The sequence below is a fragment of the Callorhinus ursinus genome, unplaced genomic scaffold (assembly GCF_003265705.2).
Source record: "Callorhinus ursinus isolate GAN/ISIS: 27379988/994484 unplaced genomic scaffold, GSC_fseal_2.0 scaffold73, whole genome shotgun sequence".
Classification (NCBI taxonomy): Eukaryota; Metazoa; Chordata; class Mammalia; order Carnivora; family Otariidae; genus Callorhinus; species Callorhinus ursinus.
In genome coordinates this window covers 149,870-166,005 of record NW_027397135.1, presented here as the reverse complement: position 1 = coordinate 166,005, position 16,136 = coordinate 149,870, and the positions used below count along the sequence as shown (strand labels likewise).

The following is a 16,136-nucleotide window of genomic DNA, read 5'->3' as shown; positions in this document are numbered from 1 at the left end:
GTACACCTCTTCATTCAGAAGCTCTGCCTTGACAAATCTCTGTGGTCTGCAGAGGAACCTACAGTGTTGCCCAAAGAAGAGGATTTTGAGCAGCCTGAATATATAAAACTTCTAGGGATACAGATGAGACAAATCTCTTCATAATTTTAATTGAGTTATTTATGCCTATTTAAAATCATGAATTATATGAAATTATGTTTTTTAAGAAAATTATTATATACTCATATGTCAAGAAATACTTGTATCCAAAATCTTTATATCCATCTTTGTCCTCCATATCTTCATCCTCATTAAGGACACTCATCAAGTCAGCTGGTAGTTCTCCAGAGCTTCTCATCTTCCTCAACAGATATCCCATCCCAAACAAGTTGTCATTTGCATACAATTTGGACAGTTACCCTGTTCATTTCCCCTCTAAAGGAATTTTTGTGGTCTCAAATATAATTACTTTTGCTTTTTAAACTGATCTTTGCAAGAGCTAAGGTACCACAGTGTTCAACACTCCCAATTATGAGATAATACTCCTGGGAAAATAGCCAAAACTGCCAAAAGACAGTAATTACTTGCCTTAATATGTGTTGGGTATGTAACAAATTTCTTTTTCCTCATATACTCTGTAAGCATTCAAAACCAGCATTGACTGATGTTGTTCAGGCTTATGTGTCTTCCCCAAGTAGTATTTGGTCATTCAGTATAAGTAACTGTCAGAGTATCTTGTAATATGAAGACTTTATAGGAACTTAAACACAATGGGAATATTTGAAGGACAAAGATTGGAGGGAAAACTTTCCCCGTATCTGGCCAAATGCAATCTCAATACTTCAGTGCTTTTTAATCCACTGTGACTTATTCCCACACTCAAGGCTTACCCCTTTGTATGTCAGTCAGGTCATACTGACGGAAACCTAGTTTTAGGCCTTTTAAAAATTTTTTTTATTTTATTTAAATTTAATTAACATGTAGTATATTATTAGTTTCAGAGGTAGAGTTCAGTGATTCATCAGTTGCATATAACACCCAGTGCTCATTACATCACGTGCCCTCCTTCATACCCATCACCCAGTTACCCCATTACCCCAGCCCCCTCCCCTCCAGCAACCCTCAGTTTGTTTCCTAGAGTTAAGAGTCTCTTATGGTTTGTTTCCCTTTCTGATTTTGTCTTATTTTATTTTTCCCTCCCTTCCCCTATGATTCTGTTTTACTTCTTAAATTCTGCACATGAGTGAAATCTTTTTCTGACTTATTTCACTTAGCATAATACCCTCTAGCTCTGTCCACATCATTGCAAATGGTAAAATTTCAGTTTTTTGATGGCTTTGTAATATTCCATTTTGTGTATGTATGTATGTATGTATATATATATATATACACACATACACACACACACCACATCTTCTTTATCTGTTCATCTGTTGATGGACATCTGGGCTCTTTCCATAGTTTGACTATTGTGGACATTGCTGCTAGAAACATTGGGGTGCAGGTGCCCCTTTGGATCACTACATTTGTATCTTTGGGGTAAATACCCAGTAGTGCAATTGCTGGATTGTATGGTAGCTCTATTTTCAACTGTTTGAGGAACCTCCATACTGTTTTCCAGAGTGGCTGCACCAGCTTGAATTCCCACCAACAGTGTAGGAGGGTTCCCCTTTCTCCACATCCCCACCAACATCTGTCGTTTCCTGACTTGTCAATTTTAGTTAGGCCTTTCTCTCTCTATATTATATATTGTGTTTTTTGACTAGACCTACATTATTCAACAGCAATAATTGTGTGTATTGTGTGTTTGTATGAGAGAAAAAGAGATAATTCATTTATTATTGAATACTCTCTATTTTCCAGGTAGCATCTTATGCACTTTACATGTGTAATCTCTAATTATCACAATTACATATACCCCCATCTTACAAATGAGGAAGCCGGGGATGATACTGGTTAAACACTTTGCTTAACTTCTGTGGTACCTCCTCTAAGTCCTGATGTCTGATGCAGGACTTCTCCTTACATACAGTGAGACTGTATGCAGACTTCCATAAATAAAGATTATTTCAGAAAATCGTTTTATCAATCCATGTTTTCTTCCCAGCCCTATCACTCCATCTTGAGACTGAAATTAGTACTTTGTGTCTTCCGTGCCCCCTCCTGTCATGAGAGGAGTACTGACAGCACCAGTATTTGAGGAACGTGCCAGAAGGGGGGCCTGCAGCAGAGTCTGAGAGGAAACAATCACAGATGTAGAAGAAGACCCAGAAGAGTAGGATCTTAAGAAGCCAAGAATGGAGAGAATTTTAAAAGTGAAGGAGTGCTGGGAGAATCATTTACAAGACAGAGGTCAAGCAGAGGAGATGAAGGGTGTATTGCTTCCGGGGAGCTTCCAGCTAGGTTCCAGCTGAGGGCGGGGTCAGAAGCCTGACTGCAGGTGCTGGAGACGCTGTGGTTGATGAAGTAGGATCTTGACTCTGATGGGCCTGAGGAATCGTGGCAGCAGATACAGGGGGGTGAGAGGGCAAGGGAAACCTTTTAAAATAACCATTATTATTTTGAGAAGCTGACAGTGGCAGCGGCACAGGGGGGATGATGTAGGACTGAAGATGTCCGGAGTAAGTAGAGGGTAACCCCTTACCCTCTAAAGACAAGGTGTTGGTGGAGCTGGCCACCCAGTGGGTACCCAGTGTTGAGAGGCCTATGCTTGATAAAGCAAGATGCTGAGCCTGAGGGGACAGTAGCCTGGAAGAAAAGGGCCAGTGATCTCAGAGAGATTTAAAAAAATCAGCAGGTGGAACGGAAATGAATGAATGAAGGATCTTGTGGTCCAGGAAGTGAGGTTAGGGAGTAGGCCACTGAATGGTCTCATCTCGGTTGTGAGTGATGGCAAGATCCAGGATGTGTAGCAGAATGTGTGTGAATAAACATGCTGGGGTCACGAGGTCAGTGAGTTAGGAGTTTGTGAGGTCGGACAGTCATATGGTTGTGGGGATCTGCTGTGTTCGTGTTAGGACTTGGTGAAGGGGGGAGAGGGAAATCATGAGACATGTACCGTGTGCACAGTGAACAGGGTGCGGGCCGGGAGGTTGAGAGATGAGCTGTATGGGGGCTGAATACGTGTGGTTTAAATCTCAGAGGAGGGTATGTCAGTGCGCTCTTCCCACTCCACGCCCCTGGTAAGTGAGGGATGGCAGAGGATGCTTCCTCCATTGCAAGGGGCTCAGGGGGAAACAGTGACCCCCACCCAGACTGCCACAGGCTTCCCTTAGGGCATTGCCGAGGGGAGAGTGTCCTGGCCTGCACACCTTGGTGGTGATAGCTCAGTTGTTAATCCTTCCCACTGTTTCCAAGGACAAAGAACCATCTTAAAGAAATTAAGTTGGTCTTGATGGCTAACCAGAAGGGGCCTGAGGATGCCTCAGAGGAGTCCTTCAGGGAAATGGTAATGTCTCAAAGCCCCTTGTTTATGAAGAGCTTGTGAAGTGAAACTTCCTGAACAGATAATATCCGTACTCACAGCCTGGTACTCTTTGTGGATGTATGTCTCACTGCCATACAGTGATGTCAGTTTTCTAAAAGCCACGGTACCCATGTACAGTCAGAATATGCCTTTACAGTGGAATGAGTGCACAATCGTTTGTGCATTCATTCATTCATTCATTGAATATTTACTGCATGCCTGCTCTGACCAAGTGCTGTATTAGGTGCTAGGCCTATGGTAGTGAATGAGTCAGAGGCAGTCCCTACTTTGAAAGAGTGAGTCTCTGATTACATAAATTGAAGAAAACCATTATCTGATGAATTGCATCAAAAATGTTCAGCACTTTTTCTCTAAGTTAAATATATCCTAGTTGACTTAATTTCTAAAATAAACCATAAAAATATTACTTGATATTTGTTTAGTCATTCTAAACAAGGTATTTCTGGCACCACACCAATTATTTCTCTAAATAATTTTTTTTCTAGAGAGAGAGAATGGGAGTAGGGTGGCATGGAGGGACAGAGGGGAGAGAGAGAATCTCAAGCAGACTCCCCACTGAGCACAAAGCCTGATGCAGGGCTCGATCTCACTACCCTGAGATCATGACATGAGCTGAAATCAAGAGTCGGATGCTTAACCCACTGAGCCACCCGGATGCCCCAATAGTAATTGACATAAACAAGATCACTATATATCAGAAAACAAAATTTAAAGATAGAAGATTGGGAATTCTTGTTTTTGCTAAATGTGTCAAAGGATCAATAGGTTTTTTAGCAATTCCTTTACAAATAAACAATAAAAAAGCAAGCACTAAGAAATAAACCCAAAATATGAATAAGTAACTCACAAAAGAAGAAATACAAATGGCTTAATAAATAAATGAAATAAGATCACTACATCAAAAACTAATGATATATAGGGACTAACATAACAAAATAAAATTTTAAAAAAGTATCAACTTTAATTGAATAAAAATGTAAAAGTCAGCAAGGTGTTAACTCTTGCCTATCAAATTTACAACGGTTTTGTGTAACTTCATACTGAAAGCTGAGGGCATCTAAGGACCCAGCCCAGGTGGGAACAGCTTGGCATTGCTCATCAAAGCTTCTATGGTCTGTGCCTCTCACACAGCATTTACATTCAAGAAACTTATTCTAAGGAAAGAGTAGAGCTGTGCACCAAGTCTTAATTCATAGATCTTCATTAGGGTTTTGTTTATCATAGTAAAAAATCAGTGAAAATAAAAACAATACTCACCAATGAAGTTCAACTACACCCTACACCCCCCATCTACATCCCCCATCCATCTATAACCCCTGTCTATCTATACCACCAGGCCATCCATACCCCATCCATCTACATCCCCATCCATCTCCACCCCTCCATCCACCTACATCCCCCTCTGTCCATCTACACCCCCCCATCTAATCCCCTCCATCCACGCATCTTCTGCCTTCTATTTAAATTTGACCCTTCCTCAGGGCAGCCTAAGTTTATCCTCTCAAGCAGATGTTCTCACCTGGCACAGGGCCTGTTAATTCCCCTCTCTTCTCAGTGCCTTTAGCTATTTTTGTCTGAATCTACTCATTTTTGATATTTCATTGTGGGTGCCCTTTTGTGGTAACTTTTAACATTCACATGCTGTCTTGAAGTTGGCTTCTTTGACTTACCAGAATGACAGAACGTGTGTTCAGGAATCTGCGCTCAGGTGCTCCTCTACCTGGACTGTCATTCCTGGAGCCCCCAGAGCCCACCACTAGGCATGAACCCAGAGTGGATAGGCCCTTTGTTGAGTAATTGAATGAGGGGGAAAGTATGAGGAATGAGTGGTTGATGGGGGTCCCAGAGAAGGGGTCCTGGGTTGGCACTTGAAGTGCCCCAGAAAGACTTGCCTGCAAACAGGACATTGAGCTTGTCCCTCTGCGGTGTTGTCTGAGCATCTGCAGTCTCTCCTTCCACCCAGCTGCTGCTTTAGTCAGCTTCCTCCTGTGCAGGTACTCTCCATCCCCCTCTCTCAGACAGGGCTAGGAGCTGCAAGCAACCATGGCCTGCAAATGGTCTGGAAGATCCTTGGCCCCAGAGCGCAGGTCTGCCTGCCTCACTAGGCTCTCCTCTCCCAGGCTTCTGGTCTGACCCTCCCCGAACACCTTGTGCCAGGATTTTCTTTATTAATATATGTATGTGTATCTATCTATGTATCTATAGATACATACACATAGACACACACATACACACAATGGGATATTTTTCAGTCATAGGAAAGAAGGAGATTCTGCCATTTGGGATAACATGGGTGGACCTTTAGGGTATCATACTGAGTGAGATAAACCAGACAGAAAAGGACATATGTCCCACTTAATTGTAATGTTCAATACCTACAGTGACCATGTGTCCCTGAATTCTTTTTTTTATTTTGCTGTGAAATAACATACATAATGACCTATATGTTTGCGTGTGTATATACATATCCCATCTTTAAGCATTCACCAGTTGATGGACACCTGGATTGCTTTCATATCTTGGCTACTGTGAAGAATGCTGCCATGAACAGGGCAGTGCCTGCATCTCTTCGAGATCCTGTTTTCATTTCCTTCAGAAATCTGTCCAGCAGTGGGATTGCTGGATCCAGTGGTAGTTCTGTTTTTAACTTTTTGAGGAATTTTCCATAGTGGCTGTACCCACTTATCTTCCCACCAACAGTGCATGGGGGTCCCTTTTCTCTACATCCTCGCCAATACTTGTTATCTCTTGTCTTTTTGATGATAGCCATTCTAACAGGTGTGAGGAGATACTGCATGATATCACTTATATGTGGAATCTGAAGAAAAAAAGGCAAACTCATAGAAATTGGAAGTAGAAAAGTGGGTATCAGGACTAGGAGGTGGGGAAAATAGGGAGAGGTTGGTGAAAGGATATCCACAGCTATGAGATGCATAAGGTCTGAGCATCTAACGTAAAACATGGTGAGTATAGTTGATAACACTATATTATATAATTGAAATTTGCTAACAGAGTAGAAATGTTCACACACAAGATAAATGTATGAGGTGATAGCTGTGTCACCTTATAGGGAGAATCCCTGTCGATTGTATATCAAGTCACCACAATGTGCAATTTTAACATCTTACATTTTGTCAGTAAAACCTCAATAAAACTGAAAAAAATGAAGGAAACCCAAATAAACCCGTCTTACAAAAAGTAAAAAATGTAAGTGGAACGTGGTAGGAAATTAAGGTACAGTAATTTAAGCCACAGAAAAAGTAAGTCTTACTGGTGGGATACACATAGTACTTTACCTATTATTTCATCTCTGAATCTCGATTTTTATCTTTTATTTTATTAAATTCTAAATTACCTAATTTCATCAGAAAGCACAGAAATAATGATATTCATACTTAAGCAGAATTTCTTGGCTAACAGTGCCTGTTTTTCTATTGGTTTTCCTCCTTTTGGGTCCAAAGGGTCTCCACTTACTAATTGCAAGACCTTGGACAGTTAATCTCTCTGTGCCTCAGTTGACCAGAATATAAACTGAGGCTCACTACCCCGGGGGTAGTTACAAGAATTAAGTGAGGGAATATGTAGTGTTTAGATGGCTGCTCTTTCTGTCGGCTTTAATGATGATGGAACATTCGTCCACCTTTGCTTATTGGAATCCTGCTCATTACAATGCACAGGGAAACGGGAAGCCCCCTTTTCTCTATCCTTTCATGTCATTGTTTAAAGATTTTATTCATTTATTAGAGAGAGAGCGAGCGAACAAACACGAACCAGGGGAGGGACAGAAGGAGGGATAGGGAGAGAGTCTCAAGCTGACTCCATATTGAGCACGGAGCCCCATGCAGGGCTTGATCCCATGACCCTGAGATCATAACTTGAGCCAAAATCAAGGATCGGACATTTAACTGTCATTACCATTGTCATCCAGGCACCCCTCATGTCATTGTTTAAATAAGAGGGGTCCTATTGTGTACAGGCACATTCTTACTGCCCCAAAATAAATATTCTTATTATAAGCCCCTCACCCCCTGAGTATATGTTTATTCCATATATGCAGCCTATCTAATGTTTCTGGCACCTAAGTCCTTACTTGGGATTTGGAATCAAATGAACCAATCAGGATTCTGGAGTTATTTTTGAGAATGTTATTGAAACAAGAACATGCATTAAATCAAAGTAGTAATTTACTAGATGGATTCAGAAGGGTTGAATTAATAGAGTCCAAAGGGCCCTCATTTAGAGAAAAGGGAGCCTATACAGGAGGTACTAGGCTGAATCCACAGTGCTGTTGGGTGTGCTTACTATTAGGGACCTAAAACTCTCCCATCCCAGAACACCCTCACCCCATGGTTTTGCTTCACAAATATGTTCATGATATTATGAATGGACAGCTTGTGTTTCTGTTTGCTCAGTGAAAGCACTCTTACTTTAGCTGAGGAACTGTAATGAACTGGTAGTTTTCTGTTTCCCCCTATCAAACATATTTCAGAATCCAAAATGAGACCCTGCACAGGGTATAAAAATTAATGGTAAACTTCTCTATTTCCAGCCCTTTACAAGACATACCTCTAAAATAAAAACTCACTCAGGGCCACGCTTCCGAAAGCGTTCTCTCTGCACCAGCGTCAGTGTCACCTAGAGCTTATGAGAAATGCAAATCCTCCGTCCCCCACCTGACAACTGGTGAATCAGAAACACACCTCCCAGGTGTGCATCACTGTCTCTGGGCGTCAGCTGCGTTAGGAGAGGTTCTGCTCCATGCCGGAAGATTCGGTCCAATGTTACTCAACATTACAAAGAGAAAACCTGTCCCTAATGCATTTTATTGCCATTAAAACTGCAGTTTTGCTGACTGATCTTTCCCTACTCTTCTTTCCCCTTTGTGTCTCCACGTGGTAGACGAGTCGGGTTTTATGTCAACACTTTCAAAAACGTTTCCAGCCTCGAGGCCAAGTTTCATAAGGAAATTGCAGTGGTGAGTGATGATGATTATTTTTACTTGCGGAATATAAAATAAATGACTTTTTTTTCTGAACACGAATGAAATGGCGTGGCATCGTCACCAGTGTGTTTGTTTTCATGGTGCGTTATTACACCCAGTGCTGTTTCTCCAGTGTTGTGTAGTGACCACATAGTTCTCTCTATTTTGTCCAGATTTTATCTTTGGTTGTACCAACCCGCTCTCAGGAATCACAGGCTGTTTCCATTTCTCTTCTGAGATGCTTTTTCTCTGTGTCCCAGTCTCACAGTCTTGTTTTGCTTTGTCAGCTTTGAAAGTTGGCATTCAAGCGGTACTTTTTAGGCTAAGGAGAAATGAGTGTCTGAACACTCGAACAATCAGCAGTTAATGTCTGAGTTCAGCAGGGTTGGTCATATGACTTTATCTCTAGTAGAGTCAATGGGAGCAATAAGTTTTCGTTTTCTGTTCTATCCTCTCATTAATTAATATATTTTGTTTTTTTAAAGGTTTATTTGTGTTTGTGGCCTTTCATTTTTGACATGAGTTTTAAATTTCCCATTCGCAGAATTTAAGTTATCCTGAGACAATCCACACTCCTGTAAGATTCTCAATAGACAGTTCCTTTCTTGGAGCATAAGCCTGAATTGGCACCAGAATGACTTACAGCTAATAGACAAATGGTCTCTGTCCCTCTAGCTTTGCCATAAATTGTATGAAGTGATGACGAAACTGGGTGACCAGCACGCTGACAAGGCCTTCACCATTCAAGGAGCTCCCAGGTAGGCCGTCTTCATTGGAGCCAAGTCATGTCCGTTCACCTTAAACACAATGCTTGTTGCAACTTCTGTAGTCTGCACCAGCCTGTGCTATTTTACTCATTCTAGAAAAAGCTAAAACTAAGGAGCCTTTCCACATAGAGGCTGACAGCAGCCTCATTCTGTGCTTGTACATTGACCTTTAGCCTTCAGATTTACTCAGTGTGGACGTCTGTCATGGTCACAATAGAATTAGCTATCTGCCTTTCTCCATTTTCCATGGGACCTGTCAGCAGTGGTGTAAACTTTTTTCATGTGATGTTAATCACCATACATTATATCAATAGTTTTTGATGTAGTGTTCCATGATTCATTGTTTGCGTATAACATCCAGTGCTCCGTTCAGTTTGTGCCAACTTTAATACCAATCACCAGGCTAACCCATCCCTCCACCCTCTCCCCTCTAGAACCCTCAGTTTGTTTCTCAGAGTCCCTAGTCTCTCATGGTTCGTCTCCTACTCTGATTCCCCCCCCTTCATTCTTCCCCTCCTGCTATCTTTTTTTTTTTAAACATGTAATGTATTATTTGTTTCAGAGGTACAGGTCTGTGATTCAGTAGTCTTACACAATTCACAGCGCTCACCATTGCACATATCCTCCCCAATGTCTTTCACCCAGCCACCCCATCCCTCCCACCCCCCACCACTCCAGGAACCTTTGTTTCCTGAGATTAAGAATTCCACATATCAGTGAGGTCATATGATACATGTCTTTCTCTGATTCACTTATCTTGATCAGCATAATACATTCTAGTTCCATCCACGTCGTTGCAAATGGCAAGATTTCATTCCTTTTGATGGCTGCATAATATCCCATTGTATGTATATACCGTATCTTCTTTATCCATTCATCTGTTGATGGACATCTTGGCTCTTTCCACAGTTTGGCTATTGTGGACATTGCTGCTATAAACATCGGGGTGCACGTACCCCTTCGGATCCCTACATTTGTATCTTTGGGGTAAATACCCAGTAGTGCAATTGCTGGGTCATTTGGTAGTTCTATTTTCAACTGTTTGAGGAACCTCCATACTGTTTTCCAGAGTGGTTGCACCAGCTTGCATTCCCACCAACAGTGTAGGAGGGTTCCCCTTTCTCCACATCCCCGTCAACATCTGTCGTTTCCTGACTTGTTAATTTTAGCCATTCTGACGGGTGTGAGGTGGTATCTCATTGAGGTTTTGATTTGGATTTCCCTGATGCGGAGCAATGTTGAGCACTTTTTCATGCGTCTATTGGCCATTTGGATGTCTTCTTTGGAAAAATGTCTGTTCATGTCTTCTGCCCATTTCTTGATTGGATCATTTGTTCTTTGGGTGTTGAGTTTGATAAGTTTTTTATAGATTTTGGATACTAGCCCTTTATCTGATATGTCATTTGCAAATACCTTCTCCCATTCTGTCGGTTGTCTTTTGGTTTTGTGGACTGTTTCTTTTGCTGTGCAAAAGTTTTTTATCTTGATGAGGTCCCAATAGTTCATTTTTGCCCTTGGTTCCCTTGCCTTTGGCGATGTTTCTAGGAAGAAGTTGCTGCGGCTGAGGTCACAGAGGTTGCTGCCTGTGTTTTCCTTTAGGATTTTGATGGACTCCTGTCTCACATTTAGGTCTTTCAACCATTTGGAGTCTACTTCTGTGTGTGGTATAAGGAAATGGTCCAGTTTCATTCTTCTGCATGTGGCTGTCCAATTTTCCCAACACCATTTGTTGAAGAGACTATCTTTTTTCCATTGGACATTCTTCCCTGCTTTGTCGAAGATGAGTTGACCATAGAGTTGAGGGTCCATTTCTGGGCTCTGTATTCTGTTCCATTGATCTATGTGTCTGTTTTTGTGCCAGTACCATACTGTCTTGATGATTACGGCTTTCTAATAGAGCTTGAAGTCCGGCATTGTGATGCCACCAGCTCTGCTTTTCTTTTTCAACATTCCTCTGGCTATTCGGAGTCTTTTCTGGTTCCATACAAATTTAGGATTATTTGTTCCATTTCTTTGAAAAAAGTGGATGGTGTTTTGACAGGGATTGCCTTAAATGTGTAGATTCCTCTAAGTAGCATTGACATCTTCACAATATATGATCTTCCAATCCATGAGCATGGCACGTTTTTCCATTTCTTTGTGTCTTCCTCAATTTCTTTCACGAGTATTTTATAGTTTTCTGAGTACAGATCCTTTGCCTCTTTGGTTAGATTTATTCGTAGGTATCTTATGGTTTTGGGTGCAATTGTAAATGGGATCGACTCCTTGATTTCTCTTTCTTGTCTTGTTGGTGTATAGGAATGCCACTGATTTCTGTGCATTGATTTTATACCCTGCTACTTTACTGAATTCCTGTATGAGTTCTAGCCGTTTTGGGGTGGAGTCTTTTGGATTTTCCACACAAAGTATCATATCATCTGCAAAGAGTGAGAGTTTGACTTCTTTGCCAATTCGGATGCCGTATATTTCTTTTTGTTGTCTAATTGCTGTGGCTAGGACTTCTAATACTGTGTTGAATAACAGTGGTGATAGTGGACATCCCTGCCACGTTCCTGACCTTAGGGGGAAACCTCTCAGCTTTTCCCCATTGAGAATGATATTTACTGTGGGTTTTTCATAGATGGCTTTTATGATTTGAGGTATGTATCCTCTATCCCTATACTCTGAAGAGTTTTGATCAAGAAAGGATGCGGTACTTTGTCAAATGCTTTTTCTGCATCTTTTGAGAGGATCATATGGTTCTTGTTCTTCCTTTTATTAATGTATTGTATCACATTGATTGATTTGCGGATATTGAACCAACCTTGCAGCTCAGGGATAAATCCCACTTGGTTGTGGTGAATAATCTTTTGGATCATATTGGCTAGTATTTTGGTGAGAAATTTTGCATCCATGTTCATCAAGGGTATTGGTCTATAATTCTCCTTTTTGATGGGGTCATTGTCTGGTTTGGGGATCAAGGTAATGGTGGCCTCATAAAATGAGTTTGGAAGTTTTCCTTCCATTTCTATTTTTTGGAACAGTTTTAGAAGAATAGGTATAATTGTTCTGAAATGTTTGGTAGAATTCCCCTGGAAAGACATCTGGCTCTGGGCTCTTGTTTGTTGGGAGATTTTTTATGACTGCTTCAATTTCCTTAGTGGTTATAGATCTCTACAGGTTTTCTATTTCTTCCTGGTTCAATTTTGGTAGTTGATACATCTCTAGGAATGCATTCATATCTTCCAGATTATCTAATTTGCTGGCATAGAGTTTCTCATCATATGTTCTTATAATTGTTTGTATTTCTTTGGTGTTGGTTGTGATCTCTCCTCTTTCATTCATGATTTTATTTACTTGGATCTTTTCTCTTTTCTTTTTGATCAGTCTGGCCAGGGGTTTATAAATCTTGTTAATTCTTTCAGAGAACCAGCTCCTAGTTTCGTTGATCTGTTCTTGTGTTCTTTTGGTTTCTAGTTCATTGATTTCTGCTCTGAACTTTATTATTTCTCTTCTCCTGCTGGGTTTAGGCTTTATTTGCTGTTCTTTCTCTAGCTCCTTTAGATGTAGGGTTAGGTTGTGTATTTGAGACCATTCTTGTTTCTTGAGAAAGGCTTGTATTTCTATATACTTTCCTCTTTGGACTGCCTTTGCTGCATCCCAAAGATTTGAACAATTGTGTTTAAATTTTCATTGGTTTCAATGAATTTTTTTTTATTTCTTCTTTAATTTCCTGGTTGACGCATTCATTCTTGTGTAGTATGCTCTTTAGCCTCCATGTATTTGAGCTCTTTCCAACTTTCCTCTTGTATTGAGGTCTAGTTTCAAAGCATTGTGGTCTGAAAATATGCAGGGAATGATCCCAATCTTTTGGTACCGGTTGAGACCTGATTTGTGACCTAGGATGTGATCTATTCTGGAGAATGTTCCATGGGCACTAGACAAGAATGTGTATTCTGTTGCTTTGGGATGGAATGTTCTGAATATATCTGTGAAGTCCATTTGGTCCAGTGCATCATTTAAAGTCTTTATTTCCTTGTTGATCTTTTGCTTAGATGATCTGTCCATTTCAGTGGGGAGGTTTTAATGTCTCCCACTATTTTGTATTGTTGTCGATGTGTTTCTTTGCTTTTGTTATTAATTGGCTTATATAATTGGCTGCTCCCATGTTAGGGACATAGATATTTACGATTGTTAGATCCTCGTGTTGGATAGACCCTTTAAGTAGGATATAGTCTCCTTCCTCATCTCTTATTATAATCTTTGGTTTAAAATCTAGTTTGTCTGATATAAGGATTGCCACCCCAGCTTTCTTTTGGTGTCCATTAGCATGGTAAATGGTTTTCCACCCCCTCACTTTCAATCTGGGGGTGTCTTTGGGTCTAAAATGAGTCTCTTGCAGACAGCATATTGATGGGTCTTGTTTTTTAATCCAATCTGATAGCCTGTGTCTTTTGATTGGGGCATTGAGCCCATTTACATTCAGGGTAACTATTGAAAGGTATGAATTTAGTGCCATTGTATTGCCTGTAAGGTGACTGTTACTCTATATTGTCTGTGTTCCTTTCTGGTATGTTACTTTTAGGCTCTCTCTTTGCTTAGAGGACCCCTTTCAATATTTCTTGGAGGGCTGGTTTCGTGTTTGCAAATTCCTTTAGTTTTTGTTTGTTCTGGAAGCTTTTTATCTCTCCTTCTATTTTCAATGACAGCCTAGCTGGATATAGTATTCTTGGCTGCATATGTTTCTCATTTAGTGCTCTGAAGATATCATGCCAGTCCTTTCTGGCCTGCCAGGTCTCTGTGGATAGGTCTGTCACCAGTCTAATGTGTCTACCATTGTAGGTTACATATCTCTTCTCCCAAGCTGCTTTTAGGATTTTCTCTGTCTCTGAGACTCGTAAGTTTTACTATTAGATGTCGGGGTGTTGACCTATTTTTATTGATTTTAGGGGGGTTCTCTGTGCCTATGCTTGTTTCCTTCCCCACTAGGGAAGTTCTCTGCTATAATTTGCTCCACTATACCTTCTGTCCCTCTCTCTCTTTCTTCTTCTTCTGGGATCCCAATTTTTCTAATGTTGTTTTGTCTTATCGTATCGCTTATCTCTCGAATTCTGCCCTCGTGATCCAGTAGTTGTTTATCTCTCTTTTTCTCAGCTTCTTTATTTTCCATCATTTGGTCTTCTATATCATTATTTCTCTCTTCTGCCTCATTTATCCTAGTAGTGAGAGCCTCCATTTTTTATTGCACTGCATTAAATAGCCTTTTTGATTTTGAATCGGTTAGATTTTAGTTCTTTTATTTCTCCAGAAAGGGTTTCTCTAATATCTTCTAGGCTTTTTTCAAGCCCAGCTAGTATCTTTACGATTGTCATTCTGAACTCTAGTTCCAACATCTTACAAATGTCCATATTGATTTAGGTCCCTGGCAGTCGGCACTACCTTTTGTTCTTTTTTATTGAGGTGATTTTTTCCGTCTTGTCATTTTGTCCAGAGGGGAATAGATGAATGAGAGAACAAAATGCTAACAGGTAACAACGTCCCCTGAAAAATATACACTAAACAAATCAGAAGAGACCTTTCAGAAAGTGTTTGCCTTTCTGTTCAGAGAGCTGCTGCTATTCTTTTCTTCGATCTCCTGTTGAGTTCGTAGGTGTTCAGAATGGTTTGATTCCTATCTAGCTGAATTCCTGGGACCAGACAAAATTTAGGTCTCCTACTCCACCATCTTGCTCCTCCCCTCCCAATACTGCATTGTTTTGATTCTGTTGCACATTGTTATTGTGAGTATGCCAGTCACATATACCAAAGGCCCAGCGATCTGTAAGTGAATTGTCTACCTTTCCAGGAGTTGGCTTCCTACCAGCTTTCTCCTGTGATTTTGGAATCCCTTTAGTCCATCCTTCTCAGGCATTATGTACTCAAGGAATGCAGGCTAATGAGCCTTGGGCTGGAAGTCAAAAGATCCAGTTTTCCAGTTTATGACTCTCCAGTTAACTTACTTTGCCTTCCTTAAGTGCATCCAATTAATCCTCTCGTTAAAGATCTCATTTTTTTTTAATCAACAGAAAAAGATGGTATTGAACTAAATGGCCTCTAAGTTAATATTTACATTTTTAATGTCAATCAACATAAGCAGTCATACACACACATTTATAAAAACACAAACTCCTGCACAGGTGCCCCCATCACCATATGTTGAGATCTCTCTGGAGAGAGCTAATTTTCTTATTTGATGTTCTGTATTTGCTGTACTCATATTAGTCTCTGCTACAGTTGCTATGCAAAGTAAGCATTTAGTATCTCTTATCTTTCTAAGGGAAAGAGCATTCCCTAAAAGAATACAGGAAAGGACTACTGTTTCCAATATAATATGAACTTGGAATAAAGAAAAATTTGTAATAAGAACATCAAAATGACATTGGGTGTTTTAGCAATGACATACATGAAAAAGTTAAGAGTTACTCCCTCATAGAGACATGAAAGGGACAACATGAAAATCTCAATATTGCTGAATCAGAGAAAACGGGACCATGGCAGGTTAACAAATGTTCCTTTCATTTTTTTCATCATTCCTCTGCAGAACGAGGTGGTGAGTGAGCTCAGTGGACTCCCTATTGAGCATAGATTGGGCCACGCTTCCCGGCAGAGGCCATGATTGCTGGCACAGCCTCAATCATGCGGCTCATCCGTGTTCTCCGCAGGACCCACTCCCTTGGCTATGTAGACCATGCTGTGGTGTATGTGCTTGTTTATTTTGGGGTACAGACCCTACTTCCTCAATCTGTAGACATTAGAAAGACTTAGAGAGTAGGATGTGTCCCAAGTGCCCTCCTGCTCATTGCATCTGGGCTGGTTCCAGGCATCTGGCCCAGTGCCAGGAATGCAGTGGGCTCTCAGGAAGTATTACTGACTCTCTGCCTTCACATAATTTGTTTGTACATGT

At 40.7% G+C, this 16,136-nt stretch overlaps 1 protein-coding gene across 2 annotated transcripts in view; it reads left to right on the top strand.

Annotated features, from left to right (window-relative positions):
* AMPH (amphiphysin) overlaps window positions 1-16,136 on the top strand; it is a 320,442-nt gene that overhangs the window by 209,218 nt on the left and 95,088 nt on the right. For both annotated transcript variants that reach the window (XM_073886903.1, XM_025853126.2), the window contains exons 8-9: window positions 8,366-8,441; window positions 9,123-9,205. In XM_073886903.1, coding sequence (XP_073743004.1) covers window positions 8,366-8,441; window positions 9,123-9,205 — 159 coding nt within the window. The remainder of the gene's footprint in view (window positions 1-8,365; window positions 8,442-9,122; window positions 9,206-16,136) is intronic.